This window comes from Ambystoma mexicanum, chromosome 10, assembly GCF_040938575.1.
Source record: "Ambystoma mexicanum isolate Mex_15411 chromosome 10, UKY_AmexF1_1, whole genome shotgun sequence".
Taxonomy (NCBI): Eukaryota; Metazoa; Chordata; class Amphibia; order Caudata; family Ambystomatidae; genus Ambystoma; species Ambystoma mexicanum.
Window position 1 is genome coordinate 783,241,829 of NC_090932.1, and position 23,028 is coordinate 783,264,856.

A 23,028-nucleotide genomic window follows, 5' to 3' on the forward strand; every position below is an offset into this window, starting at 1 on the left:
TTGCAAGCCCAGCTCAGGCAACACTAGGTGCATTGGCTGCAAAATTGCACCTGCTGTGCTGGCTGTTTTCGGGCCACTAGCTTTGGGCACCTTGGGTCGGACACAGTGGAATTCCCTGTTGGTAGGAGCAATAGACAATTTATCCTTGATACCTGCGAAAACTATTCCAAACCCATCCAGTTTGGTCCTAATCATTTTCTCCAGTGTCCCACATAGAATCATAATTGACAGGAGATCAGCCCTAAGTGTCTGTAATTCCTCCCCCGTTAGCCCACCCTCGAAGTTGCTCTTTCCCCCCCACTGGATATGTTTGTGTGCTTCTGCTGATCCCCTTACCATTCCCCTTACTTCCAGGCAGGCGCACTAATCGACTTGGGGGTGGCAGTTTTAATCCTTCCGCCACTTCCGCAGGTGTAGCTAAGCCTGTCCAGGTCTCCTCTATCCCTGGTATCCCCTTTACCCAATATTTGGAAATTGTTGGATATATGTACCATAATTTCCTCAGTACCCTTAGGTGCAGTGGTCTCTGCCAGGATTACATTCTCATCCGGTATGTCTCGCTCCTCATGTGTCCGGGTGGGACTGTCCAACAAACAAAAATCAACTCCATTATGGTGGAGTACAATAATCTGGACCCCATAAACACTGCTGATCTCGGGCTGCAGGGCGAAATTCAGTCCCCCCTCCTGTCCTGCACATTTCCTGATCTCAAAATTGTCTGTGGGGTTATTACATTCATCAAGCCTCTTGGTGGTGTTCCTTTGATGGGATGGCTTTAGCAAGGGCACTACACTTTCAGGCAAGATTTCAGAATCATCTTTCCCAGTCTCACAGCCATACTTAACAATTAATTAGTCACTGTTGCTGCAAACATATATGGCTATAATATCATGCATATTTTAATTTGCGTAGAATAGCAAACACAAAGAAGAGAAAAACAACCAATTGCAAACCCAACAGTTTTGGCTTTCGTGGAAAGTAGTAGCTAGGCATTTGTCAAGCACTGCCATCATTGTATTACCCGGGCACTAAAATATCAAAAGCTGGAAAATATGGGAGTGCCTGGGTATATGGTGTGGTGTGCCTGAAAATTCCTATTTAATAACTATACTCACGCCAAAACTGTTTGCTCTGCCAATGTTTTTTTTAAAGTATTTCAATACACGAAGCGGATGTGAGGAGGACACACTTATTGCTAATAAGGCATAAGACAGCCTTGGGTAAGACATATTTATTACACTAGGACTTCCATAACATGCAATTAGACAATTTACTCTCAGAAATGACACTGGCATGCCCTATATTGCACACCGTTTGCTGTTGCTGTGTGACAGAGCTAGCTCAAAGAGATGCCAGGAGGCTGAGCTTTGGGCACGGAGGGTCAGGTACTACGTGAGAATACACACAGGGATTAGCAAATCCATCGCCGGTCAATAGGTGGGTAACAATTCAAACAGCATCACACGTGTTTTGTGGCCCACCTCAAATGCTATGCTTCTTATATCTCTACTTCAATGCAATAGTTCCACAGTAGCATTTGCAGACAACTCAAGGGCAGCAGATGGGAGTAGTGTTGGCGTGTGCCAGGACATATTCAGCAGGCCCTCAGGAGCAGCACAGTCAGACTTTGGATTCCAGCAGGCCCTTCCTCTAGGTGAGGGACACCAGCAGTAGGTTGGTGAGGTCCTAGCAGAACTCTGAGGATGCCAGCAAAGGTTCCAGCTACAAGGCAGGAAGCAGCCTGAGCAAAGCTGCAGTCCAGTTCCAGTCAAGCGCAAGCCAAAGGTAGACTCGGTGATGACTCCAACCTTAAAACAATGATGACTGCTGAGCAGGGATTGAGACTGGTTGGTCCTATCAGTCCAGAGGAAGAAGGCTCCAGGTTCATGTTTTTGCAGTTGGTTTAAAGGCAGAGGTCGCAAACTCATGGTTGGCTTGGCCAGTACTGGTCACAACAACAGTTTCCAGTGGTCCTTCCGCTTCAGGTGATTGGGGCTTGTGGTTGGTGATCTCAAATGCCTCCCAAATCCTCTTCATGATCCGTTGATTTTGGGCTTGTGTGCCCCAGCCCACCGATGAAATGAACCTGGAACATTCAAACAGGTGGACGTTGTACTGCACACTCTGCCCACCTCGCCCCAGCTGAAATGTGGATTGGGACCAGGTAGTCCCAAAACTCAACTTCAGCCAGGTCACGCATACACAGCACTGACCGGTGGTCCAGAGCTGGATTGCTGTGAATGTGAATTTCCTTATTTGCCAATTTTCCACATGAAAAGGAAGGAAGAAGGTCAATTAAAATATGTCACATAGAACAGGTCTTGTACTATGAGGAGCACATAATCTAAATGGCGCCTGAAATCAGCTTAAAAAGAAGGGATGTGGATTGATGAGCACAAAACAGCTTTGAGTAACCCACACACTGCTGACAGTGGGAAGCTATGTTACTGTTATTGTCTGTAGCTGAACCTATGCCTCTACGCTGCACTTTTCGATAATACCTGATGTTTTTGATACTGTAGTCCTGACCAACTGCATCCTATTGAGGAAATTATAAATGTGGGGTGTACCACCCATATGAGGTGTATTATTTGTATTATTGTTATTGCAATCATTGTTCTATGAGGTTCATGCTGTTTGTATTCATTGTTGAATATAAAAAATAATAAAGTGTTTGAACAAAAAAGACAGGATCTGGAGTCACACATTACAAAAGTCATTTGGATGTTATTTAAAGAAAATATAAGGGGTAAATGTGGCCCCAGATTTCACAGTAAAAATAACTCTAGAAAACCTAAAGGGATAAAAATAACTGTTATTGAAAATAATGTAAACATGAATTAAGCAGAAATACCCCAACATTGAACATCAAATTAAGAAAATCATCAAATATATGAAAACAAAAAGGAAGCAATTCTGGACCGGCAACAGTAGGGTGTAGAGCAGTATATGGGTAGGTGAGGGTATGAAAGGTGATTGCAGGATGTGGGGGGGGGGCGGTATTCCCCGTTTGGAAAGTATACCTTCAATACCGGAAATAGGTGAGTGTGCAAAATGTGGTGATAGATTTAGCTGGGGTGGTATAGTGGAGTTACCCTGGTGCCCTGGTAGAGATACCCCAGTAAAATAATAAGAAACCAAATGGATGTTTTTTTTAAAGAAAACATGCATTCACACAGAATTAGCTTCTATAGAAAAAAACACAAAAAAATGTAGTTAATTTTATTTTCTTCAGTTACACATTCTTTATTTGTACTGTTTACAAGATTTTCATTTACACTTGGTTATTTTAACATCTTAATGTTTACTGCATCATTTTTTATTATGGGTTTATTAGTCCCGAGATGTTTTAACATAGAACTGTCCCTGCAGAACTCCACTGAAAATGGCTTGAGCTATATTGTAAAAATAAAGGTGGAAAACAAAGGGAGACACATTCCACGCACTGTTAACCAGAAGGAGTGACCAGTGCACCCCACACAAAATGAGAGAATCACTGATTGATGCAAAAGAGGCACTCTCACTCCAAAAATCAGTAAGAATCCAGACAAGAAGCAGAAATACTGGGGGACTCAATAGAAGAAAATGGAGTAAAGGTTCAAAAGAGAAAAACGTTCCGATGGCTCCTAGTAATCCAAGAACAAAAGGATGTTTTGCCTGCAACTATTGCTTTTCTGGAAGTAGCATGTCATACTGTATCTTCCCAGGTTAAAGGGAGGCCATAAATGAGTAAAGACAAGTGTGTTTCAGATCTATCCCACTCTTTAAATTACTTCTGTCAACAATTTCAACCAAGATAGAAATACCCCTTTTGTTATTTCACAGTGATGCCAATTCACTAAAATGCTAAGGGTAGTAGAAGTGTAACCGCAAGACTGATGACACCATGCCCTGTATCTGGTTATGGCCCATGCCAATGCAGGCCTACATGAGCCACAATACATCACAAGCAACAATGGGCCTCATTCTGAGTTGGGCGGTCCGGTAAAAAAGTGCCAGTATTCATGGATACCAGCACTTTACCAGACCGCTCGACTATAGATTTTTGCTGGTGGGGCACCTGGGTTACCTCCAGCTAAAAGCTGGAGGTTAGCCAGGCGCACTACCGGCAATAAAAGCCGTCATTAACGCCACTGCCATTGCCAGTGTTGTTAATGACAGCAAATCCCCTCATGGAGTCCTAGTGGACTCCATGAATGGGGATGAACAACGTTCTGGCGGCACTCGTAATCTGAACCGACTGCTGGTAAAGGTAAGTACCAAATGCTGGTATCCTGGTGGCTCTACCACCAGGATAACAGCAGGGTCAGAATCAGGCCCAATATATGGTTGCGGGAAGGGTGTCAGTAACCACCATCTCAAGATACATCCCAGGAAACTAACAAGACGAGAGTTTGTCACAAGTACACATCCAGACTGCCGGACAGATGAGGTTACATGCCTTTAGAAAATGGGGTAGTTTATGTATTTATTTATTTAATTTTTAAATAGCTCAGACAGCCCAGGGGCATCGAGGCGCTGTTACAGGAATATGTCTTAGTTCCATATTTATAACGTGCTTAATTCCCAGAAATTTCTAAGCGCGGACCCGGGGATCTACCCTGTGTTGCTTTGTGTCGTCTTGTTTCCAAGGCGAGCACGTTGCTGCTGAGCTATCCTCTCGGGACAAGTGTACCCTTGTAGTTAGTGTAGTTAGTGTACCCTTTCAGACTCTGGACATCAGGCACTGATGGGTTCAAAATTGGTAATTGGGTGGATCATGTTCTAAAAGTGAAAAAAACATGCTTCTTCACAAGTTAGGAATGTCATTCTCACACCCCCACAGAGTTAGAAACCAACAAAGTTTTCCCGATTTTCAAGTCAGCTTTGTGCCTGACTTTGGTTTTACCAACTAACTATTAATTGTCTCAGAAAGGGTAATAGATAATAAGTGCAACCTTAAAGTAATCTGATACACCACATTGAGTGGAGGAGAATGCAGTGTCCGTGGTCCATGCAGGACTATTTCTGGCGGCAGAGTGCGGGAGACATACTTGTGCAAACCCCAGGAGCCCATCATGTGTCCTCTGGCAGGGTAGATATGGAGCTCATAAAACTGTGGGCCTCATTATGAGTTTGCCGGTCTGGAAAGCATTTTGAAAAAAATGCTGGTAATTCCGATTCTGACACACTTCAAGTTTGCCGGTGGGTCCACAGATCTCCTGGCAGGCCTGGCCTGCTGGGTGTTCAGGCCCCTAGCGGTAAATAAATGCTTAAATCACTGGCACCATTACTAACAGTGCCGGTGATTCAGGAAATCCCATCCCCATGGAGTCCTACTCCATGGGAATGGGAATTTACCAACTCTCCGGTGCCCGGAATATCCCAGTATTACCGCAATATAGTGTGGCAGAGACGCTAAGGGCAGTTTGCCAGTATCCCGTTGGTAACACCAGCAGGATACTGTCAAACGTAAAATGAGGGCCTATGCCTTAGTCTTGGAATCTTTGGGAAATGTTTGGTTGTGCTCTTAGCTGTTTGCTTTGAAGCTTTGCCGGTAATTCCGGTCCTGGCAATTTCCAGACCGGCACACTTCAAGTTTGCCAGTATCCCGTTGGTAGCACTGGCAGGATACCCGAAAACTTAGAATGAGGGCCTGTGTCTTAGTCTTGGAATATTTGGGAAATGTTTGGCTGTGCTCTTAACTGTTTGCTTTGAAGCTTTGACCAATATTAACCTGCTGTCCTGTTTGCACTCATCTACCCTGTAGCCTTTTGTTTCCTTTATGTTTTCTTGTTTACCTGGACATATTGTGGAGAAAAGAAGCCTTATCTGCACTGAAACTTTTTGATTATATTGTGGTGAAGATATGCTGTACATATCAAATGCGTGCCTTTCCGCTTGACTCTCATTGAGTATTGGCTAGATATCATATGATGTTCCGCTTCCTTCTATATCATTTATTTTTTTGCTTTTGTTATAAATCACATTAGGGATACTACTTGTTTCAATTTTTGTAATTTGTATTGCTTATCAATTGTCTTGATTTTGTTAGTTTAAATAAACAGATACATTTCACGTGTTCTTTCATGCATACAGTTGTATAATGACTATTATTACTATTATTACTATTATTATTATTATTATTATTATTATTATTATTATTATTATTAGGGTATTCCCTTAGCATGGATATGGCTTTGGGAAGCAAAAGAGCACTTTATAATCATAGGGGGAAGTGTAACGTTAGGAGTGGGTTTCTAACAGGGGAGGGATGGCACTAGACAGCAATGGATCTCCAAGTAACCAGGGGAGAAAACGCAGGGGATCAGATCAACCAGCCTCAGAAAAGGTGCAGAGTGCATGGTGAATCGACCTACGTGCTAGGGGGGTGCCATTCCTTGAAGATGAGGGTCTTCAGCACCTTCATTCTGTTGGACTTTATTCTTGTGTAATACTTCTTATATTCAATGTCAACAACTTCTGTAATGTTTTTCTACATCATGTGGTTGACAAACATAACATGGGTTTACATGTTAACACAGCTTCTGCAGGGGGATTATTTGTGATAACTTAAACAATGTTTTTAAAAACAAAATTTAATTACCAACATATTCAGAAAAGCACTAGGAGTAAATAAACAATCTAAGTATAAGCTTAAACGTGTTTTCTTAACCAAACAATTAAAAAGCATTTCATTAGCACACCCACTGTGACCAGATGTTATTTTGAAAATATGTATTTACGTTACCACTGTTGGAACTGACAGTATTTTATTTTATAGGCTTCTAGACATACTTGGAGCATGGACTAAGCCAGACTGATTTTTTTTTAATGGAGTGATGAGCCGTTGTCATAATTTGGGAGTTGGTGGGAATTAGTGCTGATTTATTGCCATACACGCATGCGCCCATAAGGCATTGTGCCTATTACGTCACACTAGGTCCAGGGCTTGGTAACACCCAGTTATGCCTCCCACCACCCTGCTGCAGATGTATGCATCATATATGTAGTTTGGATAAATGACCTGGGAACCATAACAGTATGTAGTATGTTGGCAGGGAGCTGCTGAGTCACCTACCAATGAGATCCGTGGAAAGAACCACTAGACGGATGGTATGTACCACATGGGCAGGCAAGCAGAATTATGCAGGTCTCGAATTGTTCTCTAAGACCCTGTCCTTGAAGGCCAAATGATGTACCATTAGGAAGTTTATTGTTAATGTAACCGACTAAATGCATCATAACCAACCTTTCTGTGTGAGGCTCGTTGTGAAAACCCTATGAAACCCCAGAGGTATCTGTGCTCTGGGGCCACATTTTCGGGACAGGGATACTATGCCGGTTTCCTGGCTCATTTTTGCACAGCTGCCTATTTGGATTATTGGTGAAAGGCTGCAGGTTCAGTCAGAATCACAGAAAATCCTCTGAAACATGTGTTAATAGGTAAACACGTTTTAACTCGATGGATTTTGTTAATAAAATATGCTGTTTTTTCAGGAGACATGGCCTAAGATTCCTTTGTATTTGGAAGGCTTTGTGAGTGTTTTTTGTTCTGGCAGAGAAAGGCCTGAGAGGCAACCCGAATAGTGGCCTGTTCACCTTGAACTCAGTAAAAGTACCTATTTTTCTAGAAATCCGTGACAGTGTGTTGTGTGAAAGCGTGATTTGTGGTCATTGAATAGTCGGTACCTTCGGCCAAGACGGGTCAATCTCCAAGATCTGAAACTTCTAAATGTTTATAATACCTGCATTAAATCAAAGTGAGACACGACTGTGCTAAGGGCCTGTTATGCAGCCAGATGTAATACTTGGGCAGTGTAAGATGGTTGTCTGACATGGTTCCATGTCATTTTATTGCGGGATGTTTTTTTTGCGGGTTTATTTACCGCAGATTTCTTTTCAAGAAAACAAATCAAATTTTGTATTTTTTATTTTGGGGGGGTTCTCCCCCAAACCCCAATCCCCTTTATTTTTTTATATATTCCCGAACACCAACACCCAATTTTTATTTGTTTCTAACCCCCCCAAAAAAATGAAATGAGTTTTTTCAGCAAAAAATTTGCGGTAAAATACCCAGCGAAAAAACATCCCACAATGAAAGGACGTCGTACCGTCTGACACCAGCACATGTGATCATACTAGGTGATATGAATGCTGCCATAGCTAAAGAGGACTTGGGGGTTGCAACCGAGGGAAAAAGAGCTAGTCTGGGACATTTCAATGGTTTCTTCAGGGATGTATAAAACTACTAAAGGTCGGATTACATTGTTAGAACTTGGTGAGTTATTTTTTCCTGTGTACTTTAAATGAACAGTTGTCATCTCGTTTTCTGGCTGTGTCAACGTTTATGGCTAATAATAAGACTTCAGCGGTGGTTTGTCATGCCATTGTTCCTCTAGGCGACTGGGTATGCATTCTCGACTTCGAGGTAAAGAAAGACTTGAAGTGATTAATACACTATTGAGGTGTTAGTGACCTCTTCCCACTTGATTTGAAAGATCGTCTCTCTGCCCTATGAAGACAAGTATTTGATGCCTGCTGGTGCCGAAATCAGTTAAACTCTATTGGATGCTTTGCCTTAGATGACGTGGGAACATCTGCTGTCCTCATGGGTAAGTCATTGGCATCCCCTCAGTAACTTTGTCAAATAATATCCCTCCTCCGCTGTTTTTCTCAGTTCATGCTGTCCTTGCAAATCGGGCAGAGCCGTTTCACACTGAAAACGCAGGTATGCCCTGCTTAATTGCTAAGCACTGCGATGATGGCAGGAGAGTAATGGCGGCTTTGTCCAGATTGCTATGGTTGTCAGCTGTACCCAGGCCTAAGAGCCAGGCCGAGGTGGTGTCCCATCACTCCCCATGAAAAAAAGCGAATTGTCAGGAAAAATAAGAAAGTCTCCAAACCTGGGTTTTTGGGGTTGTGTTGCAAGGGGGATAATGGGATGTCCTGCCTTTTTGGGGCTGAATATGAATGGCACTGCGTGGTATCAGCACTTTTTAAAATTATTTCTAAAACCCTGCAGAAGTCAGATGTTCTGGTTCTCAGTAGTTGCCCCTGGGTCATGAGTCTATACCAGACAAAACCCCCAGAAGGGCTGAAAAGGTTTCTCAATTTCTGTGGAGTGAAGTTGTGCCAATGCCCTTGTCCCTGATTGGATACCATTGAGTATGTATAAGCAGGACATGGATGTTGGGTGCTGGTCCTGCTCAGGGCCCTCAATATTTGTCATAGCAGTTGTTCCAAAGTCATGGAGGTACTTTACTATAGTTTCTATCTTTAAAATGTTGAACGGGGGAACCCAGCTAACAATCATCCCATGTCCCCTGTATACACGGTGGGAAACCTTTATGAGAAAGTGCTTTTATCCCAGAATGCATCAGATGTTTTGACACTTACACATGCTTGTTTTAGACATGGTATTGGCACTATTGATTTTGATTTTTATTCAGTTTTATTGTTTAATATTATCTCTGAATCCTTCCCCCACTGTAAATCTGTTCTATTGTTACCTCTGAAAGCGCTCCGTTATGCATCTGTACTGTTGTGTACCCATGTAAAGCTCTCAGTAATGCATCTGTACTGTTGTATACCTCTGTAAAGTGCACTGTTGCCTCTCAAAGCAAGGTCTGTGCTCAATAAATACCAGTAATAATAATAATATAACAATGAAGGAAGAATGTCAGGAATAGTGAATCCTGGGCAAACTAGGCTGAGAGTTTTGTTTTTGGACTTGTAGTATGGTAGGGTGATAGTTTGCTTGTGTAGGAGAGAAATGAGGAAAGCTGTTGTCTCATGATGTAATTGTGCTGACCCTTATAGTTGGCAATGCTGAAAGTCCACTGACCATTGAGGGTTTTGGTTGCTGATGGAGTCAGTAATATAAAAACCTTAAAACACATTTTATTTATTTTTTCAAAAGTTGAATTTGACAAAGTGGGACTAACCAGAAATTTAATTCATAAACTAAGATTTTCAATGATCCTTTGAGCAAAACATTTTGCTGTTAAACCGTGTACAGAAACACAGTTAATGGAAGAATGAGTGTGCATTTTTACAAGCTCCCAAACCCAATAAATGTATGTATCAGTTCTATCCCCTTTTAATTTCAACTTTTGACTAAATCTATACTTTTGATTGAACAATGAGAGGTGTATTAAGTGGAGAAGGTTTGTGTGGTTTGAATATTACACTTGGCAAACAAACACAGAAACAAAACACTTCTTTCATGCACTATCAAATGCTAGAAAGGCTAAGCTGCATTGCAGAAGCTCCTTTTGCAAAATGATGCAGAATGTTAGTGACTGTCAATCACACATGGCTCCAAGCATTTGTGACACATAGATGCTACACTCCTGAATACTTTATGTGTGATGTCTCATCCTTGACAAAGTCAACTGGTTTTCACATTCATATGCTATGCAAGTAAACTAGTTACACTTAACATATTTATCTTGGTGATCTCATTGTGTTCTAGACAGGCTGTCAATCAATTTTACAGGACTGATGCAAGTTTGTTATAGCCTTGGACAGAGTTGCATTTTCCTACCCCGTACCATCTAAAGGGAAATCGGACACCCTCTGCTGGTGATTGCCTTGGCAGCCATATGGATAGCTCATGTCGACAACTATTTGGGATTATTTTGTTTTCATACTACCTTAACAGTTTCCAATGTTTATTTTTTAAGATGAAAGGGCTGTAAATAGATGAAGACATTCTCTACCCAAATTAGAGGTACATGACTATCAATGAACATGGAGCTAAAGCATAGAATACACCTCACCTTTTTGTGTGGAAATGTAGACTGGATCATTGTAGTCTCAAAACTGTGAGTTCCTTTGAGCTGTGCTTTCTCCCATAGTGCTTTTAGAACTTGGAATGAGTTGCTGTGCACAGACATGGGCCCAGGGAGCAAGCTCTGGAAACAGAAATGTAAGTCAAGAAGATGTTAACTTCAAAAGGAAGCATGTATTTGCAAGGTAAGCAACAATTCAATTTGCAAGCAAAGTAACAATAAATTGCTATACTGATCTGGTGGCTCAATGAGTGTTTATAGGGCAGTTGAGATAAAATGGAAATTACATTGATAAAATGAATGCAATGGCTCTAAAATTTGAAAATTAAGTGAACATTTAAAGAAATCAAACAAATAATGATATGTTTAAATGGTGTGCATCAGTTTGTGAACTAGATGATCCTGTACAATTAAATTATACCATGAACTCTGTATACACGGCTTACATTAGATGTTTTACTTAAACATGCTGACTACATAAATTGGACATTTTACATTTTTAGGACTGAAAATGGGTACCCATTTACTTTCAAATCTTTCCCTAATTTTCGTCAACCTCAGCTGACAGAAATTACAAAGAAGTATAACTTTTTAAATGAATTACATTTTTTATTGTGCATTGGTTATAAATATACAAACCTTTAGCACATGTATTTCAATGAACGCACACTTTACAAATATAGAGATATAACAGGAATTTGACTGTGATAAAATAAGAACATTCCAATATATTCTTTAATTTAAAGTATTACACAAAACATTCTTAGGATGAAGAGTCCAAGAGATGTAAAAGTCAAATATCGTTCAGTATTAATCATGTGCAATCGATGTAAATAGTACCATTAATTTGAAGACATATTAAAGTGAAGACATGGATTAGGGACAATGCATTGCACATGCTTGTTAGAATATGTAAGGCACTGTGCCTGGTTTGGGTTGCTTGGCAGGGCCTAGAGCAAGGTTTGTAGAGTATTATTTAATTGAATGTAATGTTTTCCATTAAATAATACCAGCATTAAATGTTATCTTGCACTGAAATATAATGTAATTAATGTTAAAAAATAACTACAACGTCACAGGACAAACATATTGGGCCTCATCACGACCCAGGCGGTAAGTTACCGCCTGGGCCGTGACTTTACCACCATGGCGTAAACTACGTTTACGCCATGGTGGTTGGCGGACTTACCGCCCCATTCCGACCTTGGCGGGGCGGTAAGTCCCCAATCCCCATTTACCCTTCCCCATTCCCATTTTTGCCCCATAGGGCATAATGGGAGTGGGGAAGGCGTTAATTACGCCACCGTAAATTACGGTGGCGTAATTAACTCCATGGTCCCTTAGCGCCATGGATTTTAACACCTGCTAAAAGCAGGTGTTAAATTCGCCATGGCGCTAAGGGACCTCGTACTCAGGCGGTAAGGGTCGGCGCTGTTTATGGCGCCGTAAACCCCTTACCGCCTGGGTCATAATGAGGCCCATTATGTTCTAGGCTTTCAGAAATTATAACTGTGTGATAGCGAAAATTGTATTGAGACACAAAGTTATCGAAAAACTACATAAGTAAATACAACACTACTAGTCTCAAACTGTGATAAAAACTGTAGTAATAAAAATTTCTATCAAGAATCTTGGAAAGAACATACATAGAGAGAGAATACAAGAATCAAATAAGAGAGTACAAAATGAGTTATTGATGCCAAAGCCAAACCAGGCACAACAAATGGATAAACAATAAATTGTTCATAACTCAATATAATTCTCAAAGACAACAATTATTCAACTTTATTAGAAAATACTGAGTTATTTTATTAGCAGATCTAGAATTTCATGGATGTATAGATAAATAAACAAGAGCTCTACAGAATATACCTTCTGCAAGTCTTTTAGAACAAATGCCAAAAAAAGAAGAGCCAGAAATTTGGGTTGGTAAACCTAAAAAGTGGTTCTACAAGTGTGGAAAGTGCACTTTATGTAAGTTCGCTTACAATAATCTATATACTCTCAGTGATGCAAGAAAGAAAACGGTTGCTATAAATCATTGTATTCATTTCAATACAACATATGTAGTATATGCAATACAATTATAGCAGGAAGATAATACAGTGGGCTGAGCACTAGCTGCTGTATATGATCTGCATGTTGCAGGTTTGAATTCTGGGAAGGGCAACTCAGCGTTTCATACTTCTGAGGTCGATTAATGAGTAACAACTTTGGTTGAGCAAATGCACTATATAAATAACAAATCATTATAATAGTAGGTGTGTGTAAGAACATCTATATTGGCAGAATAATTAGACTGTTAAAAAGTAGAATCTATGAACATTTGAGAGCAAGCAACCCTGGTGAATCACTGGAAAATTGAACATCCAGATGAAAATGTAGAAAAAAATCATATTTTATAGCATATACAAGATACATATTCATCCACAAGGAGGTAATAGACAAAACCAACTCCATCATAATGAAAACAGAATACTTTTTCTTAAATTGGATAAATAAAGATAATTAATGTAATGTTTTCTTAATGTAAATAGAACAGTCTTTGAAAGCACAGTGGGTCTGTATGGAATAGGGGGAACTCCTTAGAGTTGTTTTCTTTTAAATGAATAGACATATTGGAACTTCTGAATAGATTGTACCAGAGAAGACTTACCGGGCAATGTTTTGGAATATGAAAAATTATCAACATTGAATATCTATGCCAATATTATTAATGTTGGACCATTAAAAGAAGTGAGTTGAGAACACCTGGAATAAATGTACCTTATTTGGAGACAGGATTTGAGATAGGTTATTTATGAATACATAATGTAATATACTGAACAGAAGGAGTTTACTGTTAAAGAAGGACAAACTATTAATACCAACAATGTCACATTTGGAAATCGAAGATAGTGGACAACACTGAATGAATTAAGATTTCTTTCTCAAGCTGTTCATAATTTAGTGAATATAGATGAAGAATAAGAGGATTGTCTAGTTGCTGGGACCACACCAAATGTTGATAATCATGTAGCGAGTAAGTTACTTATCGTTATATAACCCTAAAAAATATGATAATTTAATAAAATAATCTGGAATAGATCCAGGAGATATTATTCTATGTGAAATATAAAGTGTAACAATTATTGGGAGTGGAAACTAGCCATCATCCAGTCCTGGGTGTTGACTGCCTACCTCAAAACGAACCCATCCAAGACTGAATTCATCCTCATCAGTCCGCCCACTAATTGCAACTTGTCCAATAATGGCTCAATGATATATATGTGCCTAGAAAGATTTGATCCACAATTCTCATACTCCTTAGGCTTCACCATTGACACCAATCTGTCTTTCCAGAACACAAAGCCAAGAAGGCCCCAATAGCCTGGCTCACAATCTTTTCTCTTCGAAAAATCAAACCATTCATCCCACCACAGGAATTCCGGACAGTAGTTCAGGTCCTTGTGGTCTTGCACATCGATGGTAGGAATGCACTCCTGACAGGGCTCCCAGCTGCTCAGTTGACTCCCCTAAAAGCAGTCCACCACGCTGCAGAACGTCCTATTACAGGAGCTCGGAAATTTGAGCCAATTAACCCCATCCTACTCGAACTACATTGGCTTCTACTCCAAACCAGGATACTGTTCAAGACTGAATGTAGAATCTACAAAGCAGTCACATGTAGCACACCAGTGTACCTGGAGGCTCAACTGCACATATCTGGTGGCACACACTCCTCGTACAGTAAAACGACCAACTGGCTTCAATCACAACTTGTCTGCAAAAAGAGGACCCTAAATCATCCTTCTCTTGTCATGTAGCCACCCCTTGGTGTTGGCTCGGAATGCCCCACAATTTTCCAATTTCACAAATCTCTCAAAACATGGCTATTTGAACAACACCTGACCAAGGACTAATGCCAATGGATGCACATACCGATGCACAGACCTCACAGTACTGCACTACTGTTAAAAGTTGCCAGCCAAAATACCAGCTACGCACATTCTCTACAGCGCTCTGCTGCTCTCGAGCTAGGTCCAAACAATCAAAAAAATAAAAAATAAAATAAACTGCTAAATTGATTCTAGGACACAAATAGTTGTGTAAATGAAGTGAGTTATGTAGTTACAGAGTACATTTGTAATGTTCTAAAATGGCTATGATATTGTGGTTTTGTTGTAGGGGTTGAGAAGAAAAAATGACAGGTATGGGTTTTGAATTTGAGTATCGAGAGGCAGACAGCAAATTATTAATCTTTTACTGGCTTGGCTCATATTTGACTTTTTGAGCCAATACAAGTCCCATGGCTTGCCTCCTACCATGAATTCTTTGACTTACAAGCCTCTAATAGTTAAGTTAACTTTGATGCCACTCTGGGAATAGATTGATATGTGTCTGTTTGAGTATTTGATATACTGTCAAAAGAACCAATACTTACATAGACCCTAATCTCTGACATTAGCATCACAGTAAACAAGAGAGGGATATATGTTCTGTTAAACAGGCTATTAAAATAATCTTTCTTGTCATTTCTATGCGGATGACTCACACATTTTATTTTATTTGTCTTCATTCTCTTCTACACTTCACAACACTGTTTCATCTTGTCTATTCACTCTCAAGTCTTAGATGGCCTCTTGATTTTTACATCTTAATTCCTCTAAGACAGAGGTTCCTTTCTTCCCTCAACTTCTTTTTCCACCTTCTCTTCTTACATTTTCTTCCTCTGCTCAAAATCGTTGTGTCATCTTTGACTCTTCTGTTTCCTTTTCTATACATATTTCTAACACTGCTTGTTCTGCTCATTTCCATCGCTATAATCTTCGGCAAGCTCGTCCTTTTCTTTAGTTTCAGACCACTACACTTTTAATTTATTCTCTTGTTTTCTCACACTCAACTTACTGTTATGTCCGTTTCCCAGGTCATCTTAAATCTCACCTCATTCCTTTATATTCTGTTTTTTGTCCCTGTTTTCAGTTACTTTTTCATTCCTCTGTTACTCCTTCTCTTCATGCTGCTTCTTTACTCTCTTTTTACCTTTATCTTATTTTTCGTTTTTTTAGTTTTGTCTACAAGGCTCTTTCTGGCCTGGCTCCCTCTTATCTTTGTTCTCTTGTTTCTTTCTACTCTTCTTCTCATCTTCTTCATTCTCAATCTTATTTTCTTCGCTCTGTTCCTAAACCACCTTAGGCCTTCCCCAAATTTCATACTTTTTTACATCTTGCACCTAAGAATTGGAATGCTCTTCCCCTTTCTATTCAGGCTTCATATATTTTGTTCTCAATTGAAAGCTCATCTTCTTATTTCTCTTTCCTCCACCTAGTTCTGCTTGCACATTTTTGTCATCATTTGTATTGTACTTTTGTAATTGAATTTGTACAGCATTTTGGCTAAAATACTTAATAAATTAAATAAATACAAAAACAAGTACAAATCTACTTGTTCCATGTTATGTCATTCACAGGAGATGGTCTCTGATGAAAGGGGCAGGCCCCAAGCAATTGAAGTGTGAGTTAGTTAATATATGTGTAAAAAAGCATATTTGGAACAAGTATTTTAGATATAATTTCAGAACCGTTTGTCGGATTTAAAAAACAAAGATAGATTTGAATTTAGCAGAACAGTATGAATCATATCCATATAGAAAGGATATATTACAATTTATGAATTATGCATGAATTCACATATTTGAATAACCCTGTTATGCATGCAATGACCGAAATATAAAGGATGTCTCATAATTCTGAATTTTGTGAATGTATAAATCATGTCACATGTTCATAAAGGGATTTATAAGAAAAAAGAATATTTCAGTCCAATGTGATTCCTCATTGCTGAGGGGTGACCTAACTCACTGCTCGCATACCCCCTTATGACACTAACAATTCAATGTGCAATCAAAGCAAGGAGGTGGGCCCTTGGGGATGTGAGTAAGTGAAGGAAACCTATCACAAGTTGTGACCAATCCAAAAATGCTTAATTAAATGATGCTGCATGGCTGCAGTTTACTGGGTATGCATGCTCAAAGCCATGGAAGGTGGAACGTATTTTGGTAAAGCAGAAAATTAAGGGAGCCTGCCCAACAGGAGAACATTTGATTGAGATACTATGAGAAGTAGTTGATGGAAAATCTCCTTAAGTGGGACTTTCCCAGATGAAACTGAATGCAGAGACATTTCTCAAGTCAGATCTAGGTTACCTCAAACTGATTTTGGGAGTAGGTGGACACTGAAAGGAAGAGCTAATATTGTGGTGATGTTTAAAGCCAATTAATGTTCCTACCGATTCTTTTTTTTTTAAAGAGAAAGCAAAAGTCATAATAATGATCCAAGGGTATTTTAGTAAATGTCCCAAGAATTAATTAAATTTCAGATACCAATTACATTTATTTTGGGGGCATCCTGTTTTCCCTGAAGGTGGGAATATGGTACAAGGCATAAAAGTGTTGTGATCAAAACTGAAACTTTTGGTAGATTCACCATGTGACAAATTGACTTCTCCCCCACAGACGTACTAGGATGAGTAGCGGCTGAGGCACTTACTTAGCCGTCACACTTATACAAACCAAAACCAAAAAGATAACACAATCTTAAAGGTAAAACAAGCACAGTTAAGGGATATACCTCCTTCATCTTTTGTGATAACCTGGGAAGAGGGAAGGATATACTCTCAAGAGGGGTGTGAATGTGAAACAGTAGCAACCCAAAAAGCGAAGTATGACAGTCCCAAATACATGAATGCACAATCAAGTTTCGAATAAAATACATATGCTTTAATTAAACAACACATATGCTATAATAACTACATAGACAATACTAGAAAAACCCACCCCGCTAGAAAGAACACTGAATAAGCAAGATGCTGCACTCTGGGTAATGAGACAGCAGGAGGAAAGGTAATAAAAACCACAATGTTCAAAAAGGGTATGTTCTTGAGTTGGTTGCAAAAGGGATTAATGTTACCTAGCTAGTCTATAGGGCCCAAGATGGACAAGGTGGTCAGCCACCAGGCAATAATACCTTTTTGCAGTGTCTTGGCGGCATCCCAATGGAGTAGCAGGCTCTACAGCGCTGTTTGGTGGTTCCAGTCAGTTTGAGGGGCAGCAGTTGCAGTCATCCAGCGGGAAACAGATGTTGAGGTGTGGTCGAACTTGAAGAGTTCAAAGCAGCCCAACTGATGCAGATTGTGGATGTCAACAGGTTTGGTTCATGGTTGAGGTTTTAGTGTCGATGATTTGTGTTTTCAAGCAAATATTTTTACTTTTACCTGAAATAATTTCCCTTTACATGGACTTTCGTATGATAGTTTTTTTCCATAGATGGAAAACAACAACACTCTATGAAAAATATCTCAAAATTGTCCTCTTTGATTTTTGTGAATTTGGTATGCACCTGCATCTCACCGGGAACTGGTGCAAAAACCAATCAAGAAAATCACATCTGAGATAATCAATTTAGAAAATGTCAAATTGTATTTTTATTTCAGGCATGCACCCCAAAAAATATTTTGCTCTTAAATGGCAGTATTTCCATTTTTCACACAAGAATGTATTTTTTTCAAATAGAATTTGCTTTTTAAATGGATGAATTTCCGTTTTGCACTGACTTTTAGTCAGAATAAATAGTGCAATATGTTCATTCTTAAATGCTAGTATTTCTGTTTTGAAGGAAGAAATTGTGCCATTTCATTTGGTAGGAGTTGTTTTTCTTTTGATTTAAATATCAACCTTAACTCGTGCTATACCATTACTGCACAACGCCTACTTTAAACATGAGGTAACAAACCAACAAAACTGTAGTTAAGGTTCTGGTGATGTACTGTTATATGGTAATTTAAGGTTTAATTTGTGGACCATTGGACTTAGTTTATATTAGGCAAATAGTTCATTTCAAATGAGTATTTCAACCATAAACCTACTAACAAAATAAAGCTACATGTTCTCTAAAAAAATGAAAATAAAATGTTGTAATTCCAACAGGGTGTGTGCCCTACAGTTAAGCTGCCCTTAATGTTCTCTCTGAAATGTAGACCGCTTTTGCTTCTTCACCATACTTCCTTCATTCGACTTAAACTCTCTAACCCCTTATAGTAAGAACTCTGCCATACTTCTTGTCTTTGTAATTTCTCTGAAGAATCATCTTTCTAGCTGCAAGAGGGAAAATTGTTGCACAGCAGTGTCACCCCTCCTCCATGATCCTCAAATGTGTCCTCATCTCTACCAAGCTGTAAATATTGTACTTTGTGAAATGTCTGTCCGTCTGTATTGTCCCCATTTCATGTTCCTAAATTTCCCATCCACAAGTGGGCTTATGTTATGCTCTAACACTTTTGCTCAACCATTGTAAGGCAGTCAGAAATTGCAATGTTCTGCTAGTTGTGTATGCTGGTTCTAGAGTACTTCTATAAGATGCCTCATTGATAAATCAAATATTTAGAAATACAATATAGTGAAGACACATATTAAAACATATAGCATATACTTCCAAGGCACTCACAAGCACCAACCTCTGAAAAGCTACTGTCTGGCTAATATCTGTAAAGCTGACTTGTTGCTCTACCAAATAAATATGAAACACGGTAACAGATGCCTTGAAAGTTGTATGCAACCAGCACTACCCTGCCAGCTTCATACACAGCAAAACAGTTACGTCTGCAACATGGCTACCCCTGGCTACTCGAAACCTTGTGATTGCTCATACCTGGGAAGGGGCCCTTCTTCCACCAGAAGTAAGTTTCAACACCACACTCCTTCCAGAACACTTAGGCGCATCAGTGCTGCACTAGTATAGTACAGTACTAGTCCCCAGCTTCAACAAGAAACAGCAAAGATGGTCTTCTTTTTCAGTTCTGGCCACAAAACTGTGGGACACCCTACCCCAACGTCTATGCATGGAAGTGAAGCACCTGACTTCCAGGAAACAGCTAAAGACATGGCTTTGAAACCAACCATGTTGAACGAAATGAAAAATAACAGCAACTAACTATAAAATGTGCACCAGAAACATGGGCTAATTTACAACAAGCAATTTTCCAAAAATTCTTCGCACTGCCATCTGTGGGAATACAATTTAATTCATGACACTACTGCTCTGTGACAATGGTCTGCACCTTAACTTCAGTGAAATCTACAACCAAGAGCAAGGAAGCAACAACACTCACCCTCATTCCTCTCCACCCCCTCATCTCACACCCTCACTACTAAAATATTGTATCCTTAGACCTCCCACACTCTTTCAGGTGACCTCCATGTCTAGTATATTTAACAGACAGGACCATATCACTCTTCTATCAACAACCATGCTGTCAATTTCTGCACTCAACAATCCAAAAGCTGCCCATATGACTAACCTGCCCGGATGAAAACCAACCACAAACAACATAAAGATGTCATATCGGCACACAGATAACAGGTAATTCCGACCAGCATCCATCAACACCACATATTTCTGCATCTATCTTCCCGCTATCCGACTAACACACCATGCCCTCCGTTCTTACAGAGCCATGAACAGGGAAGCCAACATCATAGGCAGAAATGTGCTACATCAGACCTCTTTACATTACAATAAGGTACCAGTAGATTAAACGTTAGAATTATCTCGCAAAACACCAATAAAACACAAGCACAATGTACAGTCAACTTGTCTGAACATGATCAATAAATTTCACTACCCATTTCAGCACAACAATTTCAGTGAAAGTTGTGTCAACGAAACCCCATTTCAGTGAAAATTTACACATTGGGCCTCATTAGGACCCTGGCGGAGAGGGTTTTACGCCAGCGTAGTGCATGGCGTACCTCTCCGCCATACTACGAGTTCCCGTAGCGCCATGGCGGCCTTTTCCGGCTGGTTTTACCAGGCGGAGAAAACCATGGCGCTACGGGACCTCGTTGTTAATTACGCCACCGTATTTTACGGTGGCGTAATTAACTCCTTCCCCACTCCCATTATACCCTATGGGGCAAAAATGGGAATGGGGAAGGGCAGAATGGGGATTGGGGATTTACCGCCCCGCCAAGGTCGGAATGGGGCGGAAAATCCGCCAACCCCCATGGCGCTATCGGCGGCTTTCCGCCATGCTTCGCGGTGCATTTAGCACCGCGAAGTCCGCCTGGGTCGTAATGAGGCCCATTGAGTAAATAGGAAACTAACTGAAATATCAAACAAGTTTTAAAAAAGCATCTCAAAATTGCAAAGAAAATGTAAGCACTTACACAATAAGCCGCAGGGGGAATATGCCATTAAAAAGAGTAAAAAAGATGAGTGAAGGAAAGGGGAGGGAAACTTCAATTGGGGGAAAAAGTGGTCTCAAGACGGTATCCCGCGCTGCAATGCTGAAGGGAAGAATATCAAACAAACCCTGAAATGATACCTAGAGCTACAAAACAAACCATCAGTAAGCCCAGGAGACACCCTATGAATGATGTTTAAGGGGAAACTACGGCCTAACAGTTTTTGTTTTAAACATAGAATGTCCCCACCTAGCTTCTGCTGGCAGGTTGTTTTACAAGCGAAGGCATTGTCCATGTATGGGGCCAAAATATGGGGTAATGTCGATTCATCATCACTAAGAACATCTAAAAACACATTTTCGAAGTCTATTCTCTTGCTCCCTCAAAGCACCCCAAGTAGTCCAACCGGATTGGAGTGTGATCTTCCACCGATAAACGAGGAAATAGAAATTAGGCCTGTAATGTACTGGCCCAGGGTGTGGGGATAACAGCACTTAGAGAAATACTGCGAGATCCTGAACCAGGTGCTATCCCTGGGGGGCTGGCAAAAGATTGAATGATGGTCCATGTTCAAGGATGGATAGCCCGGCTGGGTCTTTCTATTTACTGGCAAAATCCTTGCCAAATGGACACCAGTGCAAAAGCAAGGGTGAAATAAGCCTTTCAGAGGTATGAGGGCTGTGACAGTTACTATGGCCTTGGCGTTGGGTCCATTGTATCTGGAACTAAAACAGACTCAGGGTTTTGAAAATTATCTGGATATACTTAATCCACCATATGCTTGTGCACTGTATATGCGATTGTGCGTTGGTACTTTACCAGTACGTGACCTTACTAAAAACTGGGTTGTGACAGAAAATTTGGTGCGCCCGCTCTCTGATAAGTGTGTGGAAACAATGGTCCATTTTCCATTACTGTGTGATAACTTGAAAGATCTGAGAGCAACGTATTTGAAACCTTTGTTCCGTTTACATTGTGTTTTCACAGCCGGGGACGTTATACGGCTGTGCAAGCAGTCCTCGGACTGGAGTGTGGCCTATTTTGTCTGCCATTGCATTCACAGAGCCTGGCTAAGAACAGAAAAGGCTCTTTTTTTCTAATGGCCCAAGATCTTGATCATCACATAAAGCTCATTCAAGATAACCTATGGACATGCAGGGGAATTGAGGTAGTTTGAACTTTTTAGTGTCCTATCATGAATTGGTATCGACGTATTATGTTAATTTTTCTAACTGAAATGGCTTATGCAGAAGTAAGGTTTTACAAAGAAACATATCTGTAATCACCAGAGCAATTAAAGTATGCATGAAAGTCCTCATGTGTAGGTGCTGTGCTTTCAATCTTCTTACCCAGCATCTCACCGGCTCTGAAATAAAGCATGATCAAATATTTCAGGGGCCTCAGTGCATATAATGCGACGACTGGGATGAGGATGATGACCAATTTCACAACCAAGTGACATCACAGAAAAGGTAAACTGACAGGTGCAGTGCCCTCCCCCAGGAAGTTATGCTCAGCACCTAAAATCCTACCAGGTCTTAAAATGTTCAAACATTGCTTCAGTAAGATATCAAAGGTAGATACTGTCCATGTTTTTTTAAATAGGTTGGTGTTTAACTTTGAACAGCCAAACATGTGTTTAGTAGTACTGCAGGACAGCTTACCAGGTTTAAAGTAAAATGCCATGTAAGTGACATCAATACAGTTGCCATCAACGTTAGGAATCTCACCCACCAGGCAATGTGTTGTTTTGCTCAATGCATTACATCTCTAGTTTGGCACCCACAACCTCACACCCCAACTTTTTCCTTTTTTGCTGAAATCATTTTCTAAATTGTGCCTTTGTTGATTGTCCAAAATCCAGATATCTAAATGGCAAGGCCCTAATAACTTTGAAAGGTTTCTGCTAATGTCCATGATACCGTTGGTGTTCATTGTTTACCACAGCAGAAAACTGCTTTATAGATCATTTATTCCTTACAAGACAGAGGGCAAAGTATACACTCATTCTCATCATCTGCAAAACTTTACACA

At 40.2% G+C, this 23,028-nt stretch overlaps 1 protein-coding gene across 5 annotated transcripts in view; it reads right to left on the minus strand.

Moving 5' to 3' along the window:
- Positions 1-23,028, minus strand: part of VEPH1 (ventricular zone expressed PH domain containing 1) — a 2,478,904-nt gene that overhangs the window by 716,217 nt on the left and 1,739,659 nt on the right. For all 5 annotated transcript variants that reach the window (XM_069618443.1, XM_069618442.1, XM_069618440.1 and 2 more), the window contains one exon: positions 10,764-10,898. In XM_069618443.1, the coding sequence (XP_069474544.1) occupies positions 10,764-10,898 (135 nt within the window). The remainder of the gene's footprint in view (positions 1-10,763; positions 10,899-23,028) is intronic.